The sequence below is a fragment of the Prionailurus viverrinus genome, chromosome D2 (assembly GCF_022837055.1).
Source record: "Prionailurus viverrinus isolate Anna chromosome D2, UM_Priviv_1.0, whole genome shotgun sequence".
NCBI lineage: Eukaryota > Metazoa > Chordata > Mammalia > Carnivora > Felidae > Prionailurus > Prionailurus viverrinus.
Window position 1 is genome coordinate 34,261,596 of NC_062571.1, and position 19,048 is coordinate 34,280,643.

The window sequence follows — 19,048 nt, forward strand, 5'->3', positions numbered from 1 at the left end:
GACCTAACAGAAAGGTAGATGAAAAGAACTCATAAATGTACAAAAACAGTAAGAAATTGATGACAGCCAAGATAATGATTTTAAACTTTAAAAAAAAATGGAGGGTGATTTGGAGGTTAACAAAAGAAAATAAAATTTTTATTGCCTTTGAATTTTTTTATTAAAATAATCCAACTGAGGCATCCCCTTTGAAGACTGAGGTCTCCAAACCCAGAGATATATGACTTGATCCCCAAGCTGAAATGCATTCTTAATCAATATTCTACCAAGATGTTTTGGTTTACTTGGTTTATAGACCACAAAGAATGGACGAAAATAGGAATTCAGACAATACTGGCACAATATGATGAAAGAGTGATAAGAATTCCCTTGGATGGATATGGATATATATATATATATATATATATATATATATATATATATATACACACACACACACACACATATGTGTGTGTGTGTGTGTGTGTGTGTGTGTGTGTGTATATATATATATATATATATATATATATATATATATATATATAACCAGTCTTTCCCATTTAAAATGTAATCTTTGATAAAAAAACAAAAAGTACCAATTTGGAATCATAAAATTTGACAACAACAAAAATTCTGACTTTAGGTTTATTTTGCAGTACAGAAATCCAGATAATTAAATCTTTTAATATAACAAGGATCTGCAAACTATGGACTGCCACCTGCTTTTGGAAACAAAGTTTTATTGAAATACAGCCACACTCATTTATATATTTTCTATGGCTGCTTTCGCACTACAGTGGCAAACTTGAGTAGTTGTGACAGATGGTATGGCCAGCAAAGCCTAAAATATATTATCTGCACCTTTATAGAAAAAATTTGCCAACTCCTGTGTAACAGTCTCTTTATAAAAGTGAGGGCAGTTTGTATTTTACTATCAATGATATAAAATGGAGATCTTGTTCAATGAGAACAAGCTGGTGGGGAAAAAGGCAAGATCATAAAGGGTAGTGTTTCTCCCATTCTCATAAAAGAAGAATTTCTATGCTAAACAATAAGTTTATGGGACTGTATTTACATTAAATTGTTTTTCTTAAGATAAATTATGTGAGTTAAATTCAGAAAACTATGATGTCCTTATTTCAAATTAGCATGATGACTGTGCCCAATTATATCTTTCTAGTAATAATGTGCCAGAAGGGAAATAAAAATACTTCAAGTATTCTTTCAGATAAAAATATAGAAGATAGGAGAAAGTTGGTCTTTGATTAGTCTATGAGACTAAAGTTCCGAAAATACATACAAAACTTTTTCAGGAAGATACTGAAACACAAATTTAAGTGTCAATAAAAATCTCATTTATGATTTTCATAATTAAGTGCTTAAAACCCAGATGCAGGGTTTGCTACTTGTGTTAATAACTAAGGAAAAATTGGCATAGAGCTTAGTTAACAACTCCATTATGTTATGACAACAATATCTAAAACTATCTGTGGGATTATTGCCATATCAATTATCATATTTGTAACTTGCAGAGGCAAAACTGATACATGGGTAAAGTAAACTGAGAAGGAGAAAAGATAAAAAATTACTTACCCTTGGTTTTGCTAGATCTTTGACAATTTCAATTTCTGCATCAGAGATAATATCATGGAAGCGAATAATACGAGGCTTGTCCCACTCATCCTCCTGTTTAGCTGGGGCCAGAATGAATTTAGGATTCCGGTTTCCATCATGATAACGGCAAAAGAGTTTTTTCTGTCTCCGAGGAGTCTAAACATAAAGTTACAAAAATGATAAATATATTAGAGTAATAATATTTTTAATGCTTGCTCCTATGCAGAAAAGAAACAATAATCATGTTTGTGTATAAATAGAGCATTTATGGTAGACTATACAAAAGAAACAGTACTCTGCAAGTATTTTGCATCAAATGGGACATTCAGGACTTTACAAGGTTTATTAATGATTATTTTCTGGGAGAAGTGTTAGGCCTTATATAAGAAAAAAGGTAGGGTTTCTCTTCCAACCCTTGTCTCATTAAAATAAAGTTGAGATATTTAAATATGAAAGAAATAATGACATATTTATGAAAATATGAAATGAATGACCAGCATTGCTCCAAACTTCACAAACTAACTGGGAAGCACCCAGAAAAAAAATTTCTAAAAGTAGAAATAAAACAAAACAAAACAAAACCTCATCAGGTTTATCTAAATACCTCCCAGTTAAATGCTTATAGCATAAATAAATAGATTTAGTTAGGTAGTTTTAAAAAGCAAAGATGAAAATGAGTAACTCTGAAAAAGAAAAAATAAGTTATTAAAGAAGGCAGGTGCTTTTATTGATAGATATTAAAAATTGAGTGATCGACAAAACAAATGTTCCTTTCAACCTATATTAACTAAATAAGTGATTCCATTGCTGAATCTTCTCTTGATTGAATAAGTGCATCATATATGAAGTAGGAATAATATTAGTTTTTGTTTTAAATATTAGGTTAACCTACTAAGACAAGTGAATAATGATTCATGTTTATTCTCCATGTACTTTATTTACCTAGAGTCAAATCTAAAGATTTATTGGGCAACTGAGTGGCTCAGTCAGTTAAGCATCCCACTCTTGGTTTTGGCTCAGGTCATGATCTCACAGTTTATGAGTTTGAGCCCCACATCAGGCCCTGCACTGACAGCTCGGAGCCTGCTTGGGATTCTCTCTCTCTCTCTCTCTCTCTCTCTCTCTGCCTCTCCCCCACTCGTGCATGCAGTTTCTCTCTCAAAACAAATAAACTTAAAAAAAATCTAAATATGTATTTATATAAGTCTTTGATATAACCATGAGGTGAATTTAACTATTCTGAGGATAAAGACGATCCTTTGATTTTGGGCAGAGTTACTGTGTGTGTGTCATATCAACAAACTGGCAAATTGAGCAGACTTCTATTTTATACCTATGGCTTTATTTTGATTTGTTCTTTAAGAGTTATTAAGGGCAATAAAAAATATTTGCTTACTATTGGAAATTTGAACACTCACTAGATGTTTCATGATATTATGGAAATATTATGAATTTTTTTAGGTATGATAATGGTTTTTTGATTATCTTTATCTTCAATAGATACATAATAAAATATTTAGATGTGAAATTAAAAAAATATTTCATGAGTCTATCAGAGTGTTATTACCCTTATATTTACTCCTTAGCACCAAAGCAAAAGTAAGCATATTCTTCCAGGTCTCCATGAACTTAGCTATCAAAAGTGTCAACATAGATATGATCTACACATTTGCTGTTAGAGATTAGGCTGTCAACGATAAGTCCTCAAATGTCAAAAAGTCATCAATATCAAAATGTAAAGTCCAGCTTGAGTTTATCAGTAGCAGAGAAAACCTTACAACGCTATCCAAATGTTTACAACTTAAAAGTACTTACTTCAAAAATTCACTAACTCCTTCTACATATGCCCACATTCAGCTGAACACTAGTACCCCATGATATTCCTAAAAAAAGGGTTCCATGATCTATTAATGTTGGGAAACAATGTATAGCATATCCGTGATGTACATTATCATAAAAGGACTCTGAAAAGTCCTGAGGCTGAACAAAAACCTATGTTCTCCAAACTTAAACTTGTTTGGTCTTTTATCTATTAACACCCTGAAGCACTGGTATTCTGAGTTATAAATACATAAATATAGATATATAATAAAGGAAGGGATATTTATAGGCACATTTGAGTATTTAAAAAAAATAAATGTTAAAGCAAAAATCTTTTGAAATCCTTTCTGCGTTTTAAATATTTCTTAAATAGACTAACATGTTTCACTAAGCAATCTTGTCAAGGTCAGCTAGGAGCAAAACCACAAAAGATTATTGTATAGATGAATTCTTTGTTTTATACAATGGGTTATTATTTCTATTAAGATTGCAGAAATCTCTTTTGCATTAAGATATAAGATAAAGCTTAAATGATCTTATCCCTTAAATTATCTCATCCCTCATCTTATAAAAATAAACCTCTTTTGGCCTATGCAAAGAGTTATATTACCAAAAATAAACAAAATGCAATAATGATTCTTTATTCTAAAGCTTTATTCTAAAACTATTTTACTAACAGCTGGAGCATATTAAGTGTGACACCCACAATAAGGTGATGTGGTATACTGTAATACTTTAAGCAGTTAATTCTAATTTTTATCACATAGGCTTAAATATAAAAGAACTCTGATTCTCTCTAGAACTATGTACAAACACACACACACACACACACATTCATACACACACACAATTGGCTTTTCCACTTTACCATTTTGATACCCTCCCCACGGCACAGCATTTCGTACTTCTGTCTCTCTGGCAGGTAATCCACAGCAACCCCTTTTCTCTTCAGTGTGGTTTTCCGATCAGATTGGTCATCTGAAGCAGATTTATTAGCATCTTTTTCTTTAGCCATTATATATTCAAAATATTTTAAGTTACCATTAGCTCTCTGGTGTTCAGGATCTATTGGAGAGAAAGGAAACATGTCCATGACTAAGTTTATAGTTGTTCAAGCATCTGAATATAGGAATATAAAAATGCAGGATCATTTAATTTACCTTTCAAACCGGGACACTTATGAGAGTAAAAGGAGGCACTAATAAAAATCATTACACCAAAACAACAGGTATAAACCAGTATCGGCTGAAGTAAATCACCTACTGTCACCCTATATACAAAGAGCTCCGGAGAAGGAATCAGCCATTTATGTCAAAGTAGTAAATACTCCACTTTGAGAACTTACTGAAAAGTTCTCAAAGAAAAGTCTCAGTGAAATAATTATGATCAGTTTGATGTCAAATGAATTCTAAAATATCACTCATTCTACTTATTTTAAGCAATAGAAAAGATTTTTCTGAGACTGAATGTAATCATCATGGGAAAGACAGTGTATATACAGTTCAAAAGCAACATTCACCACAGATACATTATAAGTGCAGAACACAGCCTACTTCTGAGTGAATTTCAGTCCCCAAATTCTAAGTGAGATGGAAAAAGAGAAACTAAAGATATAATTTTCAAATAAAGCAGAATCCACTAACTGCCTCTGAATTGCTAGTCATCATTTTTAGCTATCTTTTAGTAGGGGAAATGAGGACTAGACTACTCCACCCATCCTAGAGGAAAAAAAAATCCAAACCACCACACATACACACAAAAATAAAAAAGAACAATACACAGAAACCTCATTTGTGATATTAAATGAAGTGTTTAGGAAATCTAGCCTTACATTTGTAAGATTTTGTCTTTGAGAAACTTCTCACAATATATATTGTGATATACAATATAATCCTAATTTTGTAAAAGAATGGGATAAGTATGTATGTGCAGGAAAGAGGGTATATACTATAATGAAACAAAAAAATTTGTGATTGTGAAAATCTTTCAGTGATATAGACTTATGGATGACTCTTCGTATCTTTTCTTATTTTTAAAAATTTTCTATAAGGAGTAAAATATTCTTTAAGTGAGGAGAAAAAAATCACGAAAAAATACTGAAAAAAAGGTACTTGAACTAATATCTCAATTTATTAACTCAACCAAGAAATAACCTAATTATCAGAAGTTCATTTTCAGATGGCCAATTCTTTTAAACTGTTTGACTTTTCTAAAATACACATATTAACCTATTCATAAAAATAATTAATTTTTTAAAAGTTTTAAAGCTTCATTATATACCAGAGGTCACCTGAATTTATTAGTATACAATTCAATGTCCACAGATTCTGATTTAGTAGCTCTGGGGTGGAAATCAAGAAATTTTTCATTTCTAATATGTATCCAAGTAATTCCAATGCACATGGTCCCTGGATCATACTTAGAGAAACAAGTTCAAAACACTAGTGATAAAATCCTCAAAGGATATCACATTATCTAATATTTGAATATGACAAATTACATTTTCAGTCTATTTATTTTAAATCACAAGATCATTTTTAAACATGAAATGTAAGAACACAAAACATTTCAAAGGAAACTGGTTAATATTTAATATAGCAACATGGTAAATAAACATTTTTTACTGAGTTAGCTAGGTTAGGTCCACTTTTGAAATTCCTGAAGAGTATACAGCAGAGTAGCACAGCCACTGTTGTAGTACCATTAACTGAGGAAAATCAGTTGCCACTTATTTAGTGTATAAACAGGGAGAGGATAAAATTTGTCTAACAGATAGATTCTTGACTTATAACAAATAAAAAGTACCAAATGGAATAAATATTACTCAGCCATAGAAAAGAATGAAATTTTGCCATTTGCAATGACATGTATGGAACTAGAGAGTACAATCTTCAGCAAAATATGTCAGAGAAAGGCAAATACCGTATGATTTCGCTCATATGTGGAATTTAAGAAGCAAAACAAATGAACATGGAGGGTTGGAAAGGCAAACCAAGAAACAGACTCTTAACTATAGAGAACAAACTGAGTACTGATGAAGGGGAGGTAGGTGGGGGGATAGGTTAGATAGGTGATGGGAATTAAGGAGAGCATTTGTTGTACTGAATACAGGTGTTGTATATAGGTGATGAATCACTAAATTCCACCCCTGAGACTAATACTGCACTCTATGCTGACTAACTAGAATTTAAATAAAAACCTGAAAAAAGAAAAAAAAATGTACCAAAGCTATATAACAAATTACACTTATCAGAACTACACATATATCAGAATTATATATATTTATCGTTATATACATATATATGTAAGACAAGATATGTAGTCATATATCAGAATTATACATATACATTTATGTTGTCATATAGGTTGGCACTTTTTATATACAATAATTATATATAATTTATATATACATATGTATGTATGTGTGTGTGTGTGTGTATATAATCTTGAATTAGGCCAATTTAACATACCTAGTTCAAGAAGCTTCTTTGTGAGCAAAAGTGCCTTATCCAGGTCTCCCTGCTGGTATACCGCATAGCTCAAATAATCTAGAACAGAGACTTTATCAATGGTAGAAACCTCGCCTTCATCCAGCTGCCTTAGTGCTTGTTCCATCCACAGTTCTGTATGGTAATAATCTGCTTCTGTGTAGGCCACTTTGCCCAACTCAAAACAGTCCTCAACTGTTAGAAAAGATTTGTGTTTTACTCCTATGGAAAGAAAATACAGAGAACTTTAGAAATCTTAATACTACTCTCTATTTATTTAGGACTATACAGCTTTCAAAGTGCTATCTCGCTTTCATTTGAACTTAACAACCTTCTGAGGTAGGAAAAACAAGAATTATCCTAAGTTTATGAACAAAGGAACAATCTACAAGGTAATGAAACATGCTGAGAATCACACTAATAGGGGTCATGGACCTAGAAAACCCAAGACTTCAATTATCAGCCATCATACTAAAATAAAACATCAATTAAGTTGAAGCATGCAATTTTCTAGCACAACAGGAATTACCATATGACATACATCTTACTCCTAACCAACAATCTGTGCAAGAAATGAATGGACAGGAAGAGAGGCAAACCTGTAAATTGGTTCCTTTCCTTTTTCCTTCCCCTTTATTCCAACAGCATTAATGACATGTAATTTACATTCCATAAAGTTCATCCATTTAAAGAATACAATAGGTTTTAGTATATTCAGAGTTGTGCAACCAACACCAAATCTAATTTTAGAACATTTTCATCACCCCAAAAAGAAACCCTGTAACCATTAGCAGTCACTACCCATTATCTCCCTTTCCCTGCCCCAGCCCTATTTAACCACTCATCTACTTTCTGAATCTACAGATTTGTCTATTCTGGTTATTTCATATAAGTGAAATTACACAACACAGGGTCTTTCGTAACTGGTTTCTTTCAACTCGGCATAAAGTTTTCAAGGTTCATTCATGTTGTGGCATCCTTTTTATTGCCAAGCAATAGTCCATTGTATGAAAAGACTATATTTTGTTTATCAATTGATGGACATTTGAGTTTTCAGTTTTTTGGCTTTTATGAACAATGCTACTACATACATGCATGCACAAGTTTCTGTGTGGACATTTATTATCATTACCCTTATATGCAGCAGTGGAACTGCTGGGTCCCACAGCAACTCTATGCTTAACATTTTCAGGAACTGCCAAACTGTTCTCCAAAGTGCCTACACCATTTTACAATCCCACCAGCAATGTATGAAGGTTCCAATTTCTCCACATTCTCACTAATACTTGTTGTTGTCCATTTGTTTTTATTATAGCCATTTAGCTGGGTATAAAGTAGTATTTCATTATGTTGATTTGTATTTCCCTTAATGATGATACGAAGTATCTTTTCATATGCTTATTGTCCATTTGTATATCATCTTTGGGAAAATATCTATTCAAATCCTTTGTCTGTTTAAAAATTTGAATCTTTTCACTGTTTTTAGAGTTCTTTATATATTCTGGATACAAGTCCCTGATCATAAATGTGATTTTCACATATTCTTTCCCATTGTATGGGTAGTCTTTTCACTTTCTTGATGGTGTACTTTGAAGTATAGCAGTTTTAATTTTGGTGAAGTCTAACATTAATCTTTAATCAGTTGTGCTTTTGGTGTTGGTATGTCAACTGGTTTGTGAAGTAAAACTTCTATCTTAAGGAAAGAAGATGGGGCACCTGACTGGCTCAGTCAGTAGATCATAAAACTCTTGATCTTGGGGTTGTGAGTTCAAGCCCCACATTCGGTGTGGAGCCTACTTAAAAAACAAAACAAAACAACAACAACAAAAAACCTAGTTTGAAAAAAGGATATTTGAGGCGCCTGGGTGGCTCAGTCAGTTAAGTGTCTGACTTTGGCTCAGGTCATGATTTCACAGTTCGTGGGTTCAAGCCCCATGTTGGGCTCTGTGCTAACAGCTCAGAGCTCTCTGCCCCTCACCCACTTGCGCTCTATCTCACTCTGTCTCTCAAAAATAAATACATGTAAAAAAATTTTTTTTTAAAAAGGATATTTGACAGTTCACATGAAATAAAATGTAAATAGGAAACCACAACGCTTGAAGAAAAAAATCTCACTAATCATTAAAGAAATATGAAATTAAATTTTTTTAATTTTCTTATGTTTATTTATTTCTGAGACAGAGAGAGACAGACCATGAGTGGGGGAGGGGCAGAGAGAGAGGGAGACACGAATCAGAAGCAGGCTCCAGGCTCAGAGCTGTCAGCACAGAGCCCAACGTGGGGCTCGAACTCACAAACCGTGAGATCATGACCTGAGCCAAAGTCAGTCGCTCAACCGACTGAGCCACCTAGGCTTCATATTTCAAGAAATATGAAATTAAAACAATGCTGAAGAAAAAAAATTTTTTAACTTTATTATTATTTTTTTTTATTTTACAGAGAGAGGGAGAGAGAGTACAAGCAGGGGAGGGGGCAGAGGGGCAGAGAGAGAGAGAGAGAAAGAGAGAGAGAATTCCGAGCAAGTTCCACGCTGAGCATAGAGCCCGACGTGGGACTTGATCCCATGACCCTGGAATCATATGACCTGAGCCAAAATCAAGAGTTGGCCACTCAACTGACTGAGCTACTACCCAGGTGCCCCAGAAAAATATTTTTGAACAACAGCCTACATACATTTACTGAGATCTTACTATGTGCCAGGCATTTGTCACTTATTTAATTCTCAAAGCAATCCAGATAAGGAACTACAGTAGAAAGAGTTTAACTATTATGCTCAAGGTCACACAGCAAAGAGCCAGAATTGGAATCTGTACACTATGACTCCAGAAGTTTGTGTGAAATTACACCATAAAATGGCAAAATTTACTAGGGGAGGGAGTAGTAAAGTGGTAACTTTACTGTTACGACATTTGGCAATATGAAACAAGAGTAGTAATTTTATGCCTATGAATTGATACTAGTTTTCAATTATTTTCTTGAGTTTAATACTAAGGGTTGAGGAAAAAACACCTTCTTATATAATTTTTTTATAGCTGAACCAAATATTATAGCTAAAAACTGTAATAAACTAAGAGCAAGACAGATATGTCAATATAATGGAACAGTATTTTTCATTCAGAAAGATAATTTCAAATGCTATATAGGAAAGCCAGAAAAATCTAGACAGAAATATGTCAAAATGCTAAACTGATACCCTGGGGGATGGATTACAAGTTGTTTCCTAAATCTTTATACCTCTCTACTTTTTCAAATACTGTACAATTACCATTACTTTCCTAAGAACCAAAAAAAAAAAAAAACCAAAGAAGCTATAGAAAGAAATAAATGGGGGTGCCTAGGAGGCTCAGTCGGTTAAGCATCCAACTTCAGCTCAGGTCATGATCTCACAGTTAGTGGGTTCGGGCCCCACGATGAGCTCTGCATTGACAGCTCAGAGCCTAGAGCCTGCACTGGATTGTGTCTCTTTGTCTCTCTGGCCCTCCCCTACTTGTGCACTCTTTCTCTCTCTCGCTCTCTCTTAAAAATAAATTAATAGGGGTGCCTGGGTGGCACAGTTGGTTAAATGTTGGACTCTTAATCTCGGGTGAGGTCATGATCTCACAGTTCATGAGTTCGAGCCCCACATTGGGCTGTGCACTGATGGAGCAGCATCTGCTTGAGATTCCGTCTCTCTTTCTCTCTGCCCCTCCCCCACTTGTGCTCTCACATGTGCGCGCATACATGCACTCTCTCAAAATAAACTTTCAAATATTTAAAAATAAAAAATAATAAAGAAATAAAAAGTATAACTCTGAATGATATGAATAGAATCTTCATATAACATTCCATCTTTAAACAGTGAATCAGGGGCGCCTGGGTGGCGCAGTCGGTTGAGCGTCCGACTTCAGCCAGGTCACGATCTCGCGGTCCGGGAGTTCGAGCCCCGCGTCGGGCTCTGGGCTGATGGCTCAGAGCCTGGAGCCTGTTTCTGATTCTGTGTCTCCCTCTCTCTCTCTCTGCCCCTCCCCCGTTCATGCTCTGTCTCTCTCTGTCCCAAAAATAAATAAACGTTGAAAAAAAAATTAAAAAAAAAAAAACAAAAAAACAAAAAAAACAGTGAATCAGATGAGATACTTGGAGATTTTAATTGGAATTAACAACATGAACTCACATATTTCCTATATCTGTCCATTGAAAAGATCTAGAATGAATGACAAACTCAATAGCAACTGACATCCCTAAAACCTAGCTATATTCCACTTCCTAGATGTCATTCCCCATTAAAAAAAAAAATCAAGGCCTGGGGTGACTAGGTGGCTCTGTCAGTTAAGTGCCTGACTCTTGATTTCAGCTCAGGTCATGATCTTGATATCATGAACCAATGACTGGGATACTCTCTCTCCCTCTCTCTCTGCCCCTCTCCCACTCATGTGATCATATTCTCTCTCAAAAGAAACACTTAAAAAAAAAAGAATCAAGGCCTGATTCTTCCTGCTTTGGGGTAGAAATGTGTAAGTTTGGAAAAAACTGTGCAAAAAATTAAATTTCCTTGCTAGCAAAGAAAAATAGGGTCATTTCAAAAAGACAAATTACCCAATCTAAAGATGATCCCACTGGTCTCAAATAGGATATTTGGACATCAAATGAATAATTAATATAATGGATTGAAATATAAAAATTTATAAAAATCCATGAGTTTATAATGATACTTCAGATAAAAAATCAATGATCACTACTAGAAGTTATTATGACATCAACTCATTACTCTGAATGTTGTTGATACAAGAAAAACAATCAAGGATTTATCTTGCCCTTCATATATAAACTCTAGTTCAAGGTAACCAAATGGTTCCAGAAAGTTCTTACTGATAGAATTCTGGCTAATAAAAGTAGAAAGAATGATGGGATAAAAAATTCAAAATTTGGGGCGCCTGGGTGGCTCAGTCGGTTGGATGTCCGACTTCGGCTCAGGTCATGATCTCGCAGTCCATGGGTTGGAGCCCTGCGTCTGTGCTGACAGCCAGAGCCTGGAGCCTGTTTCCGATTCTGTGTCTCCCTCTCTCTCTGACCCTCTGCCATTCATGCTCTGTCTCTGTCTCAAAAATAAATAAACGTTTAAAAAAATTTTTTTTCTTTAATCAAAATTTTAGAACCCCCTAATGAAATAGTTCTAGGCAATTATCATCCAAGGCTGCCAAAACAATTAGATGAAACTCATGGAAAACTTCATTTGGACGTATCAGTCTTCCACCAGTGAAGCTACCCATCAATCACTAGCACAAAAGGTATGATGAGACGTTAAGCATTTGGTCATAAAATTCAATGGGAAGTTCAGAGCACCACCTATAGAGTTAATTTTAAAACTTAACTGGAATCTAATGGAGTCTCAAGCTCTAACCAGTTTGTAGGAAACACAGGAGTTAGAGGAACAAGTTCACACAAAGGAAGAAATCGGGCAACTCCAAAATGTACATTCCACAAGACCTATAACCAGGTTTTTCCAAATATTCAGTGGAATGGGAGGGAAAGAAGGAGGGGAAAAGAGAAGAACAAAATAGCTTTAAGAGGTAAAACCAAAATGTGCAACTATAAAAAGATACCTTTGAGATCAACAGAGAAACTAAGTATTGACTGGGTATTAAGTTATACAAAGGAAATACTGCCACTTTGTAACGTTGGATAACAGTGATTATGTCATTTAAAAATGAAAAGACCTGAATGATCAGTTAGATATGCATATTTAATTATTTATGAATAAAATGACATTATGTCTAGGATTTGCATATTTTAAATGCAAATAGTCCAGTAAGGGGTGCCCGGATTTCAGCTCTGGTCATGATCCCAGAGTCGTGGGATCAAGCCCCACACTGGGCTCCGTGCTGAGCATGGAGCCTGCTTAAGGTTCTCTCTCTCTCTCTCTTTCTCTCTCTCTCTCTCAACAAAAGCAGATCCACACCAAGACATATTGTAATTAAAGTGGCAAAATATAGGAGTGCCTGAGTGGCTCAGTGGGTTAAGTGTCCAACTTTAGCTCAGGTCACGATCTCACTCATGGTTTGTGAGTTCAAGCTCCACATCAGGCTTGCTGTTGTCAGCTCAAAGCCCACATCAGATCCTCTGGCCCCTCTCTCTCTTCCCCTCTCCCTAACTCAAACGTTTTCGCTCTCTAATAAATAAATAAATAAATAAATAAATAAATAAATAAAATTTTAATGGCAAAATACAGTGATAAAGAAAAAATATTAAAAGCAGCAAAACAAAAGAAAACAGTTACATACAAAGGAAACCCCACAAGGCTATGAGCAGATTTTTCAGCAGGAATTTTCCAAGCCAGAAAGGAGTGGCACGGTATATTCAAAGTGCTGAATGGGAAAAACCTGCAGCCAAGAATACTCAATTCAGTAAGGCTGTCATTCAGGATAGAAGGGGAGATAAAAAAACAAAAAATAAAGGAGTTCATGACCACTAAACCAGCCCTGAATAAATATTAAAGGGGACTCTTTGATTGGAAAGGAGACACTAAAAGCAACTGTATAGGGGCAGGAAACACATAAGCAGTAACAATGAATTTTTCTGTAAAAAGTCAGCCAAGGAATTCACAAAATAAAAGGATGTAAAATATGACACCATATTCTAAAACGTAGGGAAGAAAGGAGTAAAGAGGTTCAAACTTAAATGACCATCAACGTAATATAGACTGCTATATGCATAAGAGGTTATATGCAAACCGAAAACCACTAATAAACATGCAAAGAATAAAGAGAAAGAAATCCAGATATATCACTAAAGGAAACCAACGAACCATGAAAGAGAGAAAGACAAGAAAGGATCAGGGAAAATCTTCAGAAACAATCATAAAACAAGTAATAAAATGGCCATAAATACATATCTATTAATAATTACTTTGAATGTAAATGGACTAAATATTCCAATCGAAAAACACAAGGTGACAGAATAGATTTAGAAGACAGGACCCATCTATATGCTGTCTACAAGAAACTCATGTTATTTATTTTTATTTTATTAAGAGAGTCAATTTAGATCTGATACCTCCAGATTGAAATTAAGGTGATGGAGAAATATTTATCGTGCAAACGGATGTCAAAATAAAGCCAAGGTAGCAATACTGATATCAAACAAACTAGACTTTAAAACAAGGACTTTAGGGGCGCCTGGGTGGCGCAGTCGGTTAAGCGTCTGACTTCAGCCAGGTCACGATCTCGCGGTCCTTGAGTTCGAGCCCCGCGTCGGGCTCTGGGCTGATGGCTCAGAGCCTGGAGCCTGTTTCCGATTCTGTGTCTCCCTCTCTCTCTGCCCCTCCCCCGTTCATGCTCTGTCTCTCTCTGTCCCAAAAATAAATAAACGTTGAAAAAAAAAAATTTTTTTTAATAAAAAAAAAAAAAAACAAGGACTTTAAATAAAGGGGACAATCCAACAAGATCTAAAATTATAAATATTTATGTGTCCAACATGGAAGCACTCAAATACATAAAACAGTTAACAATAAACACAAAGGAACTATTCAATAATAATACAATAACAGAGGACTTTAACACTCCATTTACATTGATGGACAGATCATCTAAACAGAAAAATCAACAAAGAAACAATGGCTTTGAATGACACACTGGACTAGCTGGATTTAACAGATGTAATCAGAACGTTCCACCGTAAAACAGCAGAATACACATTCTTTTCAAGTACACATGGAATGTTCTCCAGATCACATATTAGGCTACAAAACAAGCCTCAACAAATTCAAAAAGATAAAAGTCACAGCATACATAATTTCTTACCACAACACCATGAAACTAGAAGTTAACCACAAAAAAAAAAAAAAGAAAGAAAGAAAGAAAGAAAGAAAGAAAGAAAGAAAGAAAAAGGGAAAGAAATCTGGAAAGACCACAAATACATAAAGGTTAAATAACATGCTACTAATGGAATAAAGACAGTCTCTTCAGCAAATAGTGTTGGGAAAACTGAACAGCAACATGCAGAAAAATGAACCTGGACTAATTTCTTACACCATACACAAAAATAAACTCAAAATGGATGAAAGACCTAAACACGAGACAGGAAGCCATCAAAATCCTCAAGGAGAAAGCAGGCAAAAACCTCTTTGACCTCAGCCACAGCAACTTCTCAACACGTCTCTGGAGGCAAGGGAAACAAAAGCAAAAATGAACTACTGGGACCTCATCAAGATAAAATGCTTCTGCACAGTAAAGGAAACAATGAAGAAAACTAAAAGGCAACTGATGGAATGGGATAAGATATTTGCAAATGACCTATCAGATAAAGGGTTAGTATCATAAATCTATAAAGAACTTATCAAACTCAACACCCAAAAAACAAATAATCCAGTGAAGAAATGGGCAAGAGACATGAATAGACACTTTTCCAAAGACATCCAAATGACTAACAGACACATGAAAAAATGCTCAACATCACTCATCATCAGGGAAATACAAATCAAAACCACACTGAGATACCACCTCACACCTGTCAGAATGGCTAAAATTAACAATTCAGGCAACAACACATGTTGGCGAGGACGCAGAGAAAGAGGATCTCTTTTGCATTGTTGGTGGGAATGCAAACTGGTGCAGCCACTCTGGAAAACAGTATGGAGATTCCTCAGAAAATTAAAAATAGTAACTACCCTACGGCCCAGCAATTGCCCTACTGGGTATATATCCAAGGGACACGGGTGTGCTGTTTCAAAGGGGCACTTGCACCCCAACATTTATAGCACTGCTACTGACAACAGCCAAAGTATGGAAAGAAAACAAATGTCCATCATCTAATGAATGGATAAAGAAGATGTGGTATATATAAACAATGGAGTATTACTCAGCAATAAAAAAGAATGAAATTTGCAACAATGTGGATAGAATTAGAGTGTATTATGCTAAGCGAAATAAGTCAGACAAAGACAAATATCATATGACTTCACCCATATGTGGAATTTAAGATACAAAAGAGATGAACATAGAGGAAGGGAAGCAAAAATATATAAAAATAGGAAGTGGGACAAAACATAAAAGACTCTTCAATATAGAGAACAAACTGAGGGTTGCTGGAGGGGCTGTGGGTGGGGGGATGGGCTAAATGGGTAAGGGGCATTAAGGAAGACACTTGCTGATGAGCACTGGGTGTTACACATAGGGGATGAATCACTGCAATCTATTCCTGAAAATATTATTGCACTATATGCTAACTAACTTGGATATAAATTTTAAAAAACAAATAAATAACATGCTACTAAACTATGAATGGGTCAACCAGGAAATAAAAAAAAGAAATAAAAAAGTAAAAGGAAACAAATGAAAACACAATGGTTCAAACCTTTGGAACACCACAAAAGTGGTTCTAGGAGGGAAGTTTATAGTAATACAGGTCTACCTCAAAAAGCAAAAATATCTCAAATAGGGGCACCTGGCTAGGGTCAGTCAGTTAAGTGTCTGACTCTGGCTCAGGTCATGATCTCACAGTTGTGGATTCAAGCCCCACATCAGGCTCTGTGCTAAAAATCATTAAAAAAAAAAAAAAAAAAGGAAAAAAAATCTCAAAGAAACAGCCTGGCCTTAGGTCCTAAAGGACCTAGAAAAAGAACAAACAAAACATATTATCAGGAGAAGGAAGGAAATAAAGATTAGAGCAGAAATAAATGATATAGAAACTAAATACACAATAGAAGAGATCAATGAAAGTGGAGCTGGTTCTTTGAAAAAAAAATCAATAAAACTGATACCTCTAGCCAGACTTCTGAACATATAGGTCTGATAATAAATAAATATTGTATAAAAGCCATACTTCCAGAATAGTGAAGTTTTAAAATAAACTATTGGTCAAAAGCAGACTAACCTAGTATTTCTTCAATAAAACAGATATAATCTTACACATTTAAGTGTCTGATAATAGTGCAAAAGAAACTGGTAGAAAAAGGAACACAATGGTGTTTTCCCTAGTAAATGACTAAATGAATACACTTCAAGGAGTCCCTCAATTGGCTAGAATCAGACTTAGTTATACCTATCCAATGATGTAACATGTTTATTTCTTTTTTAATGTTTATTTTTTTAATTTTTTTAACGTTTTATTTATTTTTTTGGGACAGAGAGAGACAGAGCATGAACGGGGGAGGGGCAGAGAGAGAGGGAGACACAGAATCGGAAGCAGGCTCCAGGCTCCGAGCCATCAGCCCAGAGCCTGACGCGGGGCTCGAACTCACGGACCGCGAGATCGTGACCTGGCTGAAGTCGGACGCTCAACCGACTGCGCCACCCAGGCGCCCCAAATGTTTATTTATTTTTGACAGAGAGAGAGAGAGAAAGACAGAGCATGAGCGGGGGAGGGGCAGAGAGAGAGAGAGAGAGAGAGAGAGAGAGAGACAAAGAATCCGAAGCAGGCTCCAGGCTCCGAGCTGTCAGCACAGAGCCCGACGCGGGGCTCGAACTCACAGACTGCGAGAGAAATCATGACCTGAGCTGATGTCGGACGCTCAACCGACTGAGTCACCCAGGCGCCCGTTTGTTTTTAAATGCTAGCTAGCAGAAAAGGAGTTTGTGAGAAATAAACTAAGAGAAAGTAAAGGCATGGGCATGTTTTACTCGTGCAGGGGAAAGACATGAGATTCCACTACCTGGTGTGAAGACATGAGATTCCACTACCAAACAGAAGGCTAGCATGGAGGTGTATGTACTACTGGAGGATTACACAGACCAATACAACCTAATATTCGATACATACAACTACCTCCATTCATTTTTTTTCCTATTAGTCACTTACGGATAGTGACTGATTATCAGTGTACTCCTAAAATGAAGATGAAGATACATATTTGACACTTGTCCCTATTATTCCTATTATTCCACCCTAGGAAAGGATACCAAGAAACTAACTTACTAATAATAGCTTAACATGATGCAATTCCTGAAATCAAAAAAAACATTTAAATTTTGATTTTCAGGGCACACAGGCAGCTCAGTCGGTTAAGTGTCCAACTTTGGCTCAGGTCATGATCTTGAGGTCCGTGAGTTTGAGCTCCACATTGGGCTCTGTGCTGACAGCTCGGAACCTGAAGTCTGCTTCAGATTCTGTGTCTTCCTCTCTCTCTGCCCCTCCCCATTCATGCTCTGTCTCTGTCTCTCAAAAATAAATAAAACATTAAAAATTTTTAAAAAGAATTTTTTTTATTCCCCTACTATTTTTCAGTTATGAGAACTGGTGTACAGATTTAAGATAAGCTTATAATGAAGCAATTAAGAGCAGTTTTCTCATGACATGCAAAAGACAAAATGACAGTCCGCCATTACTACATGTAGGTAGCCCCAGTGATATTTTTTATATGACCTGATATTCTGGCAATGCTATTTGAAAGTCTGATAAAACAGTAGATCTTTAGCTCTTCTGTTTTGGTAGTTAAAGAGGTTCTGCTTATTTTACCTATTGACCCATTCACAATTATTAGAGGCAGAATACCTGGGAATCACATTCTTAAAAGAAGAAAATGAAAAAGAAATGATGCAGCAATTGAAAGGGAAGGCTGTTTCCAAAATAGAGAACCTGAGAAAAAGTAAATGGGCAAAAAATTGGCAAAGAAAATGAAATTTAAAAAGTGATGTTGTCAGAAAAAGATGGCAGAAAGCTTTCATATAAAAGGCAAATGGTTAAAATTTGATGAGGAGAAGAGAATGTTGTGAATTAGTTAAGAGTCCTTTTATTTCTTATCACAATATAAACTAGAATACTATATGACAGTAGAGGAAAACTTTGCTTAAAAACACAATTTTGTGGCTCATCCATAACCTGGGTCATTTATTTTAAACAGCATGAACATTCAACTTCTATCTGTATAAAATTTTATACATTAGACATTCTCCATACCAGAAAAAAAAAAAATCACAGCTTAAAAAAAAGCATGTATCTTTGGAAGATATGGTTCTATTCAACAAATCAGGGTTAGGAACAACCGGAAGCCAAAGGAATAGTCTATGAACTATAAAGACACCAGCTGCCAAAATGCATAGAACTTATTAGATTTTATATTAAAAATATCAACAAAGTGGGTTATCTGGGTGGCTCAGTTGGCCAAGCATCTGATTCGTGATTTCAGCTTAGGTCATGATCTCATGGTTCATGGGACTGAGTCCCACATCGGGCTG

General features: G+C 35.3%; 1 protein-coding gene across 2 annotated transcripts in view; it reads right to left on the reverse strand.

Moving 5' to 3' along the window:
* P4HA1 (prolyl 4-hydroxylase subunit alpha 1) overlaps positions 1-19,048 on the reverse strand; it is an 89,472-nt gene that overhangs the window by 38,675 nt on the left and 31,749 nt on the right. For both annotated transcript variants that reach the window (XM_047825886.1, XM_047825887.1), the window contains exons 6-8: positions 6,885-7,124; positions 4,283-4,479; positions 1,573-1,749 (exon numbers count right to left, since the gene is read on the reverse strand). In XM_047825886.1, the coding sequence (XP_047681842.1) occupies positions 1,573-1,749; positions 4,283-4,479; positions 6,885-7,124 (614 nt within the window). The remainder of the gene's footprint in view (positions 1-1,572; positions 1,750-4,282; positions 4,480-6,884; positions 7,125-19,048) is intronic.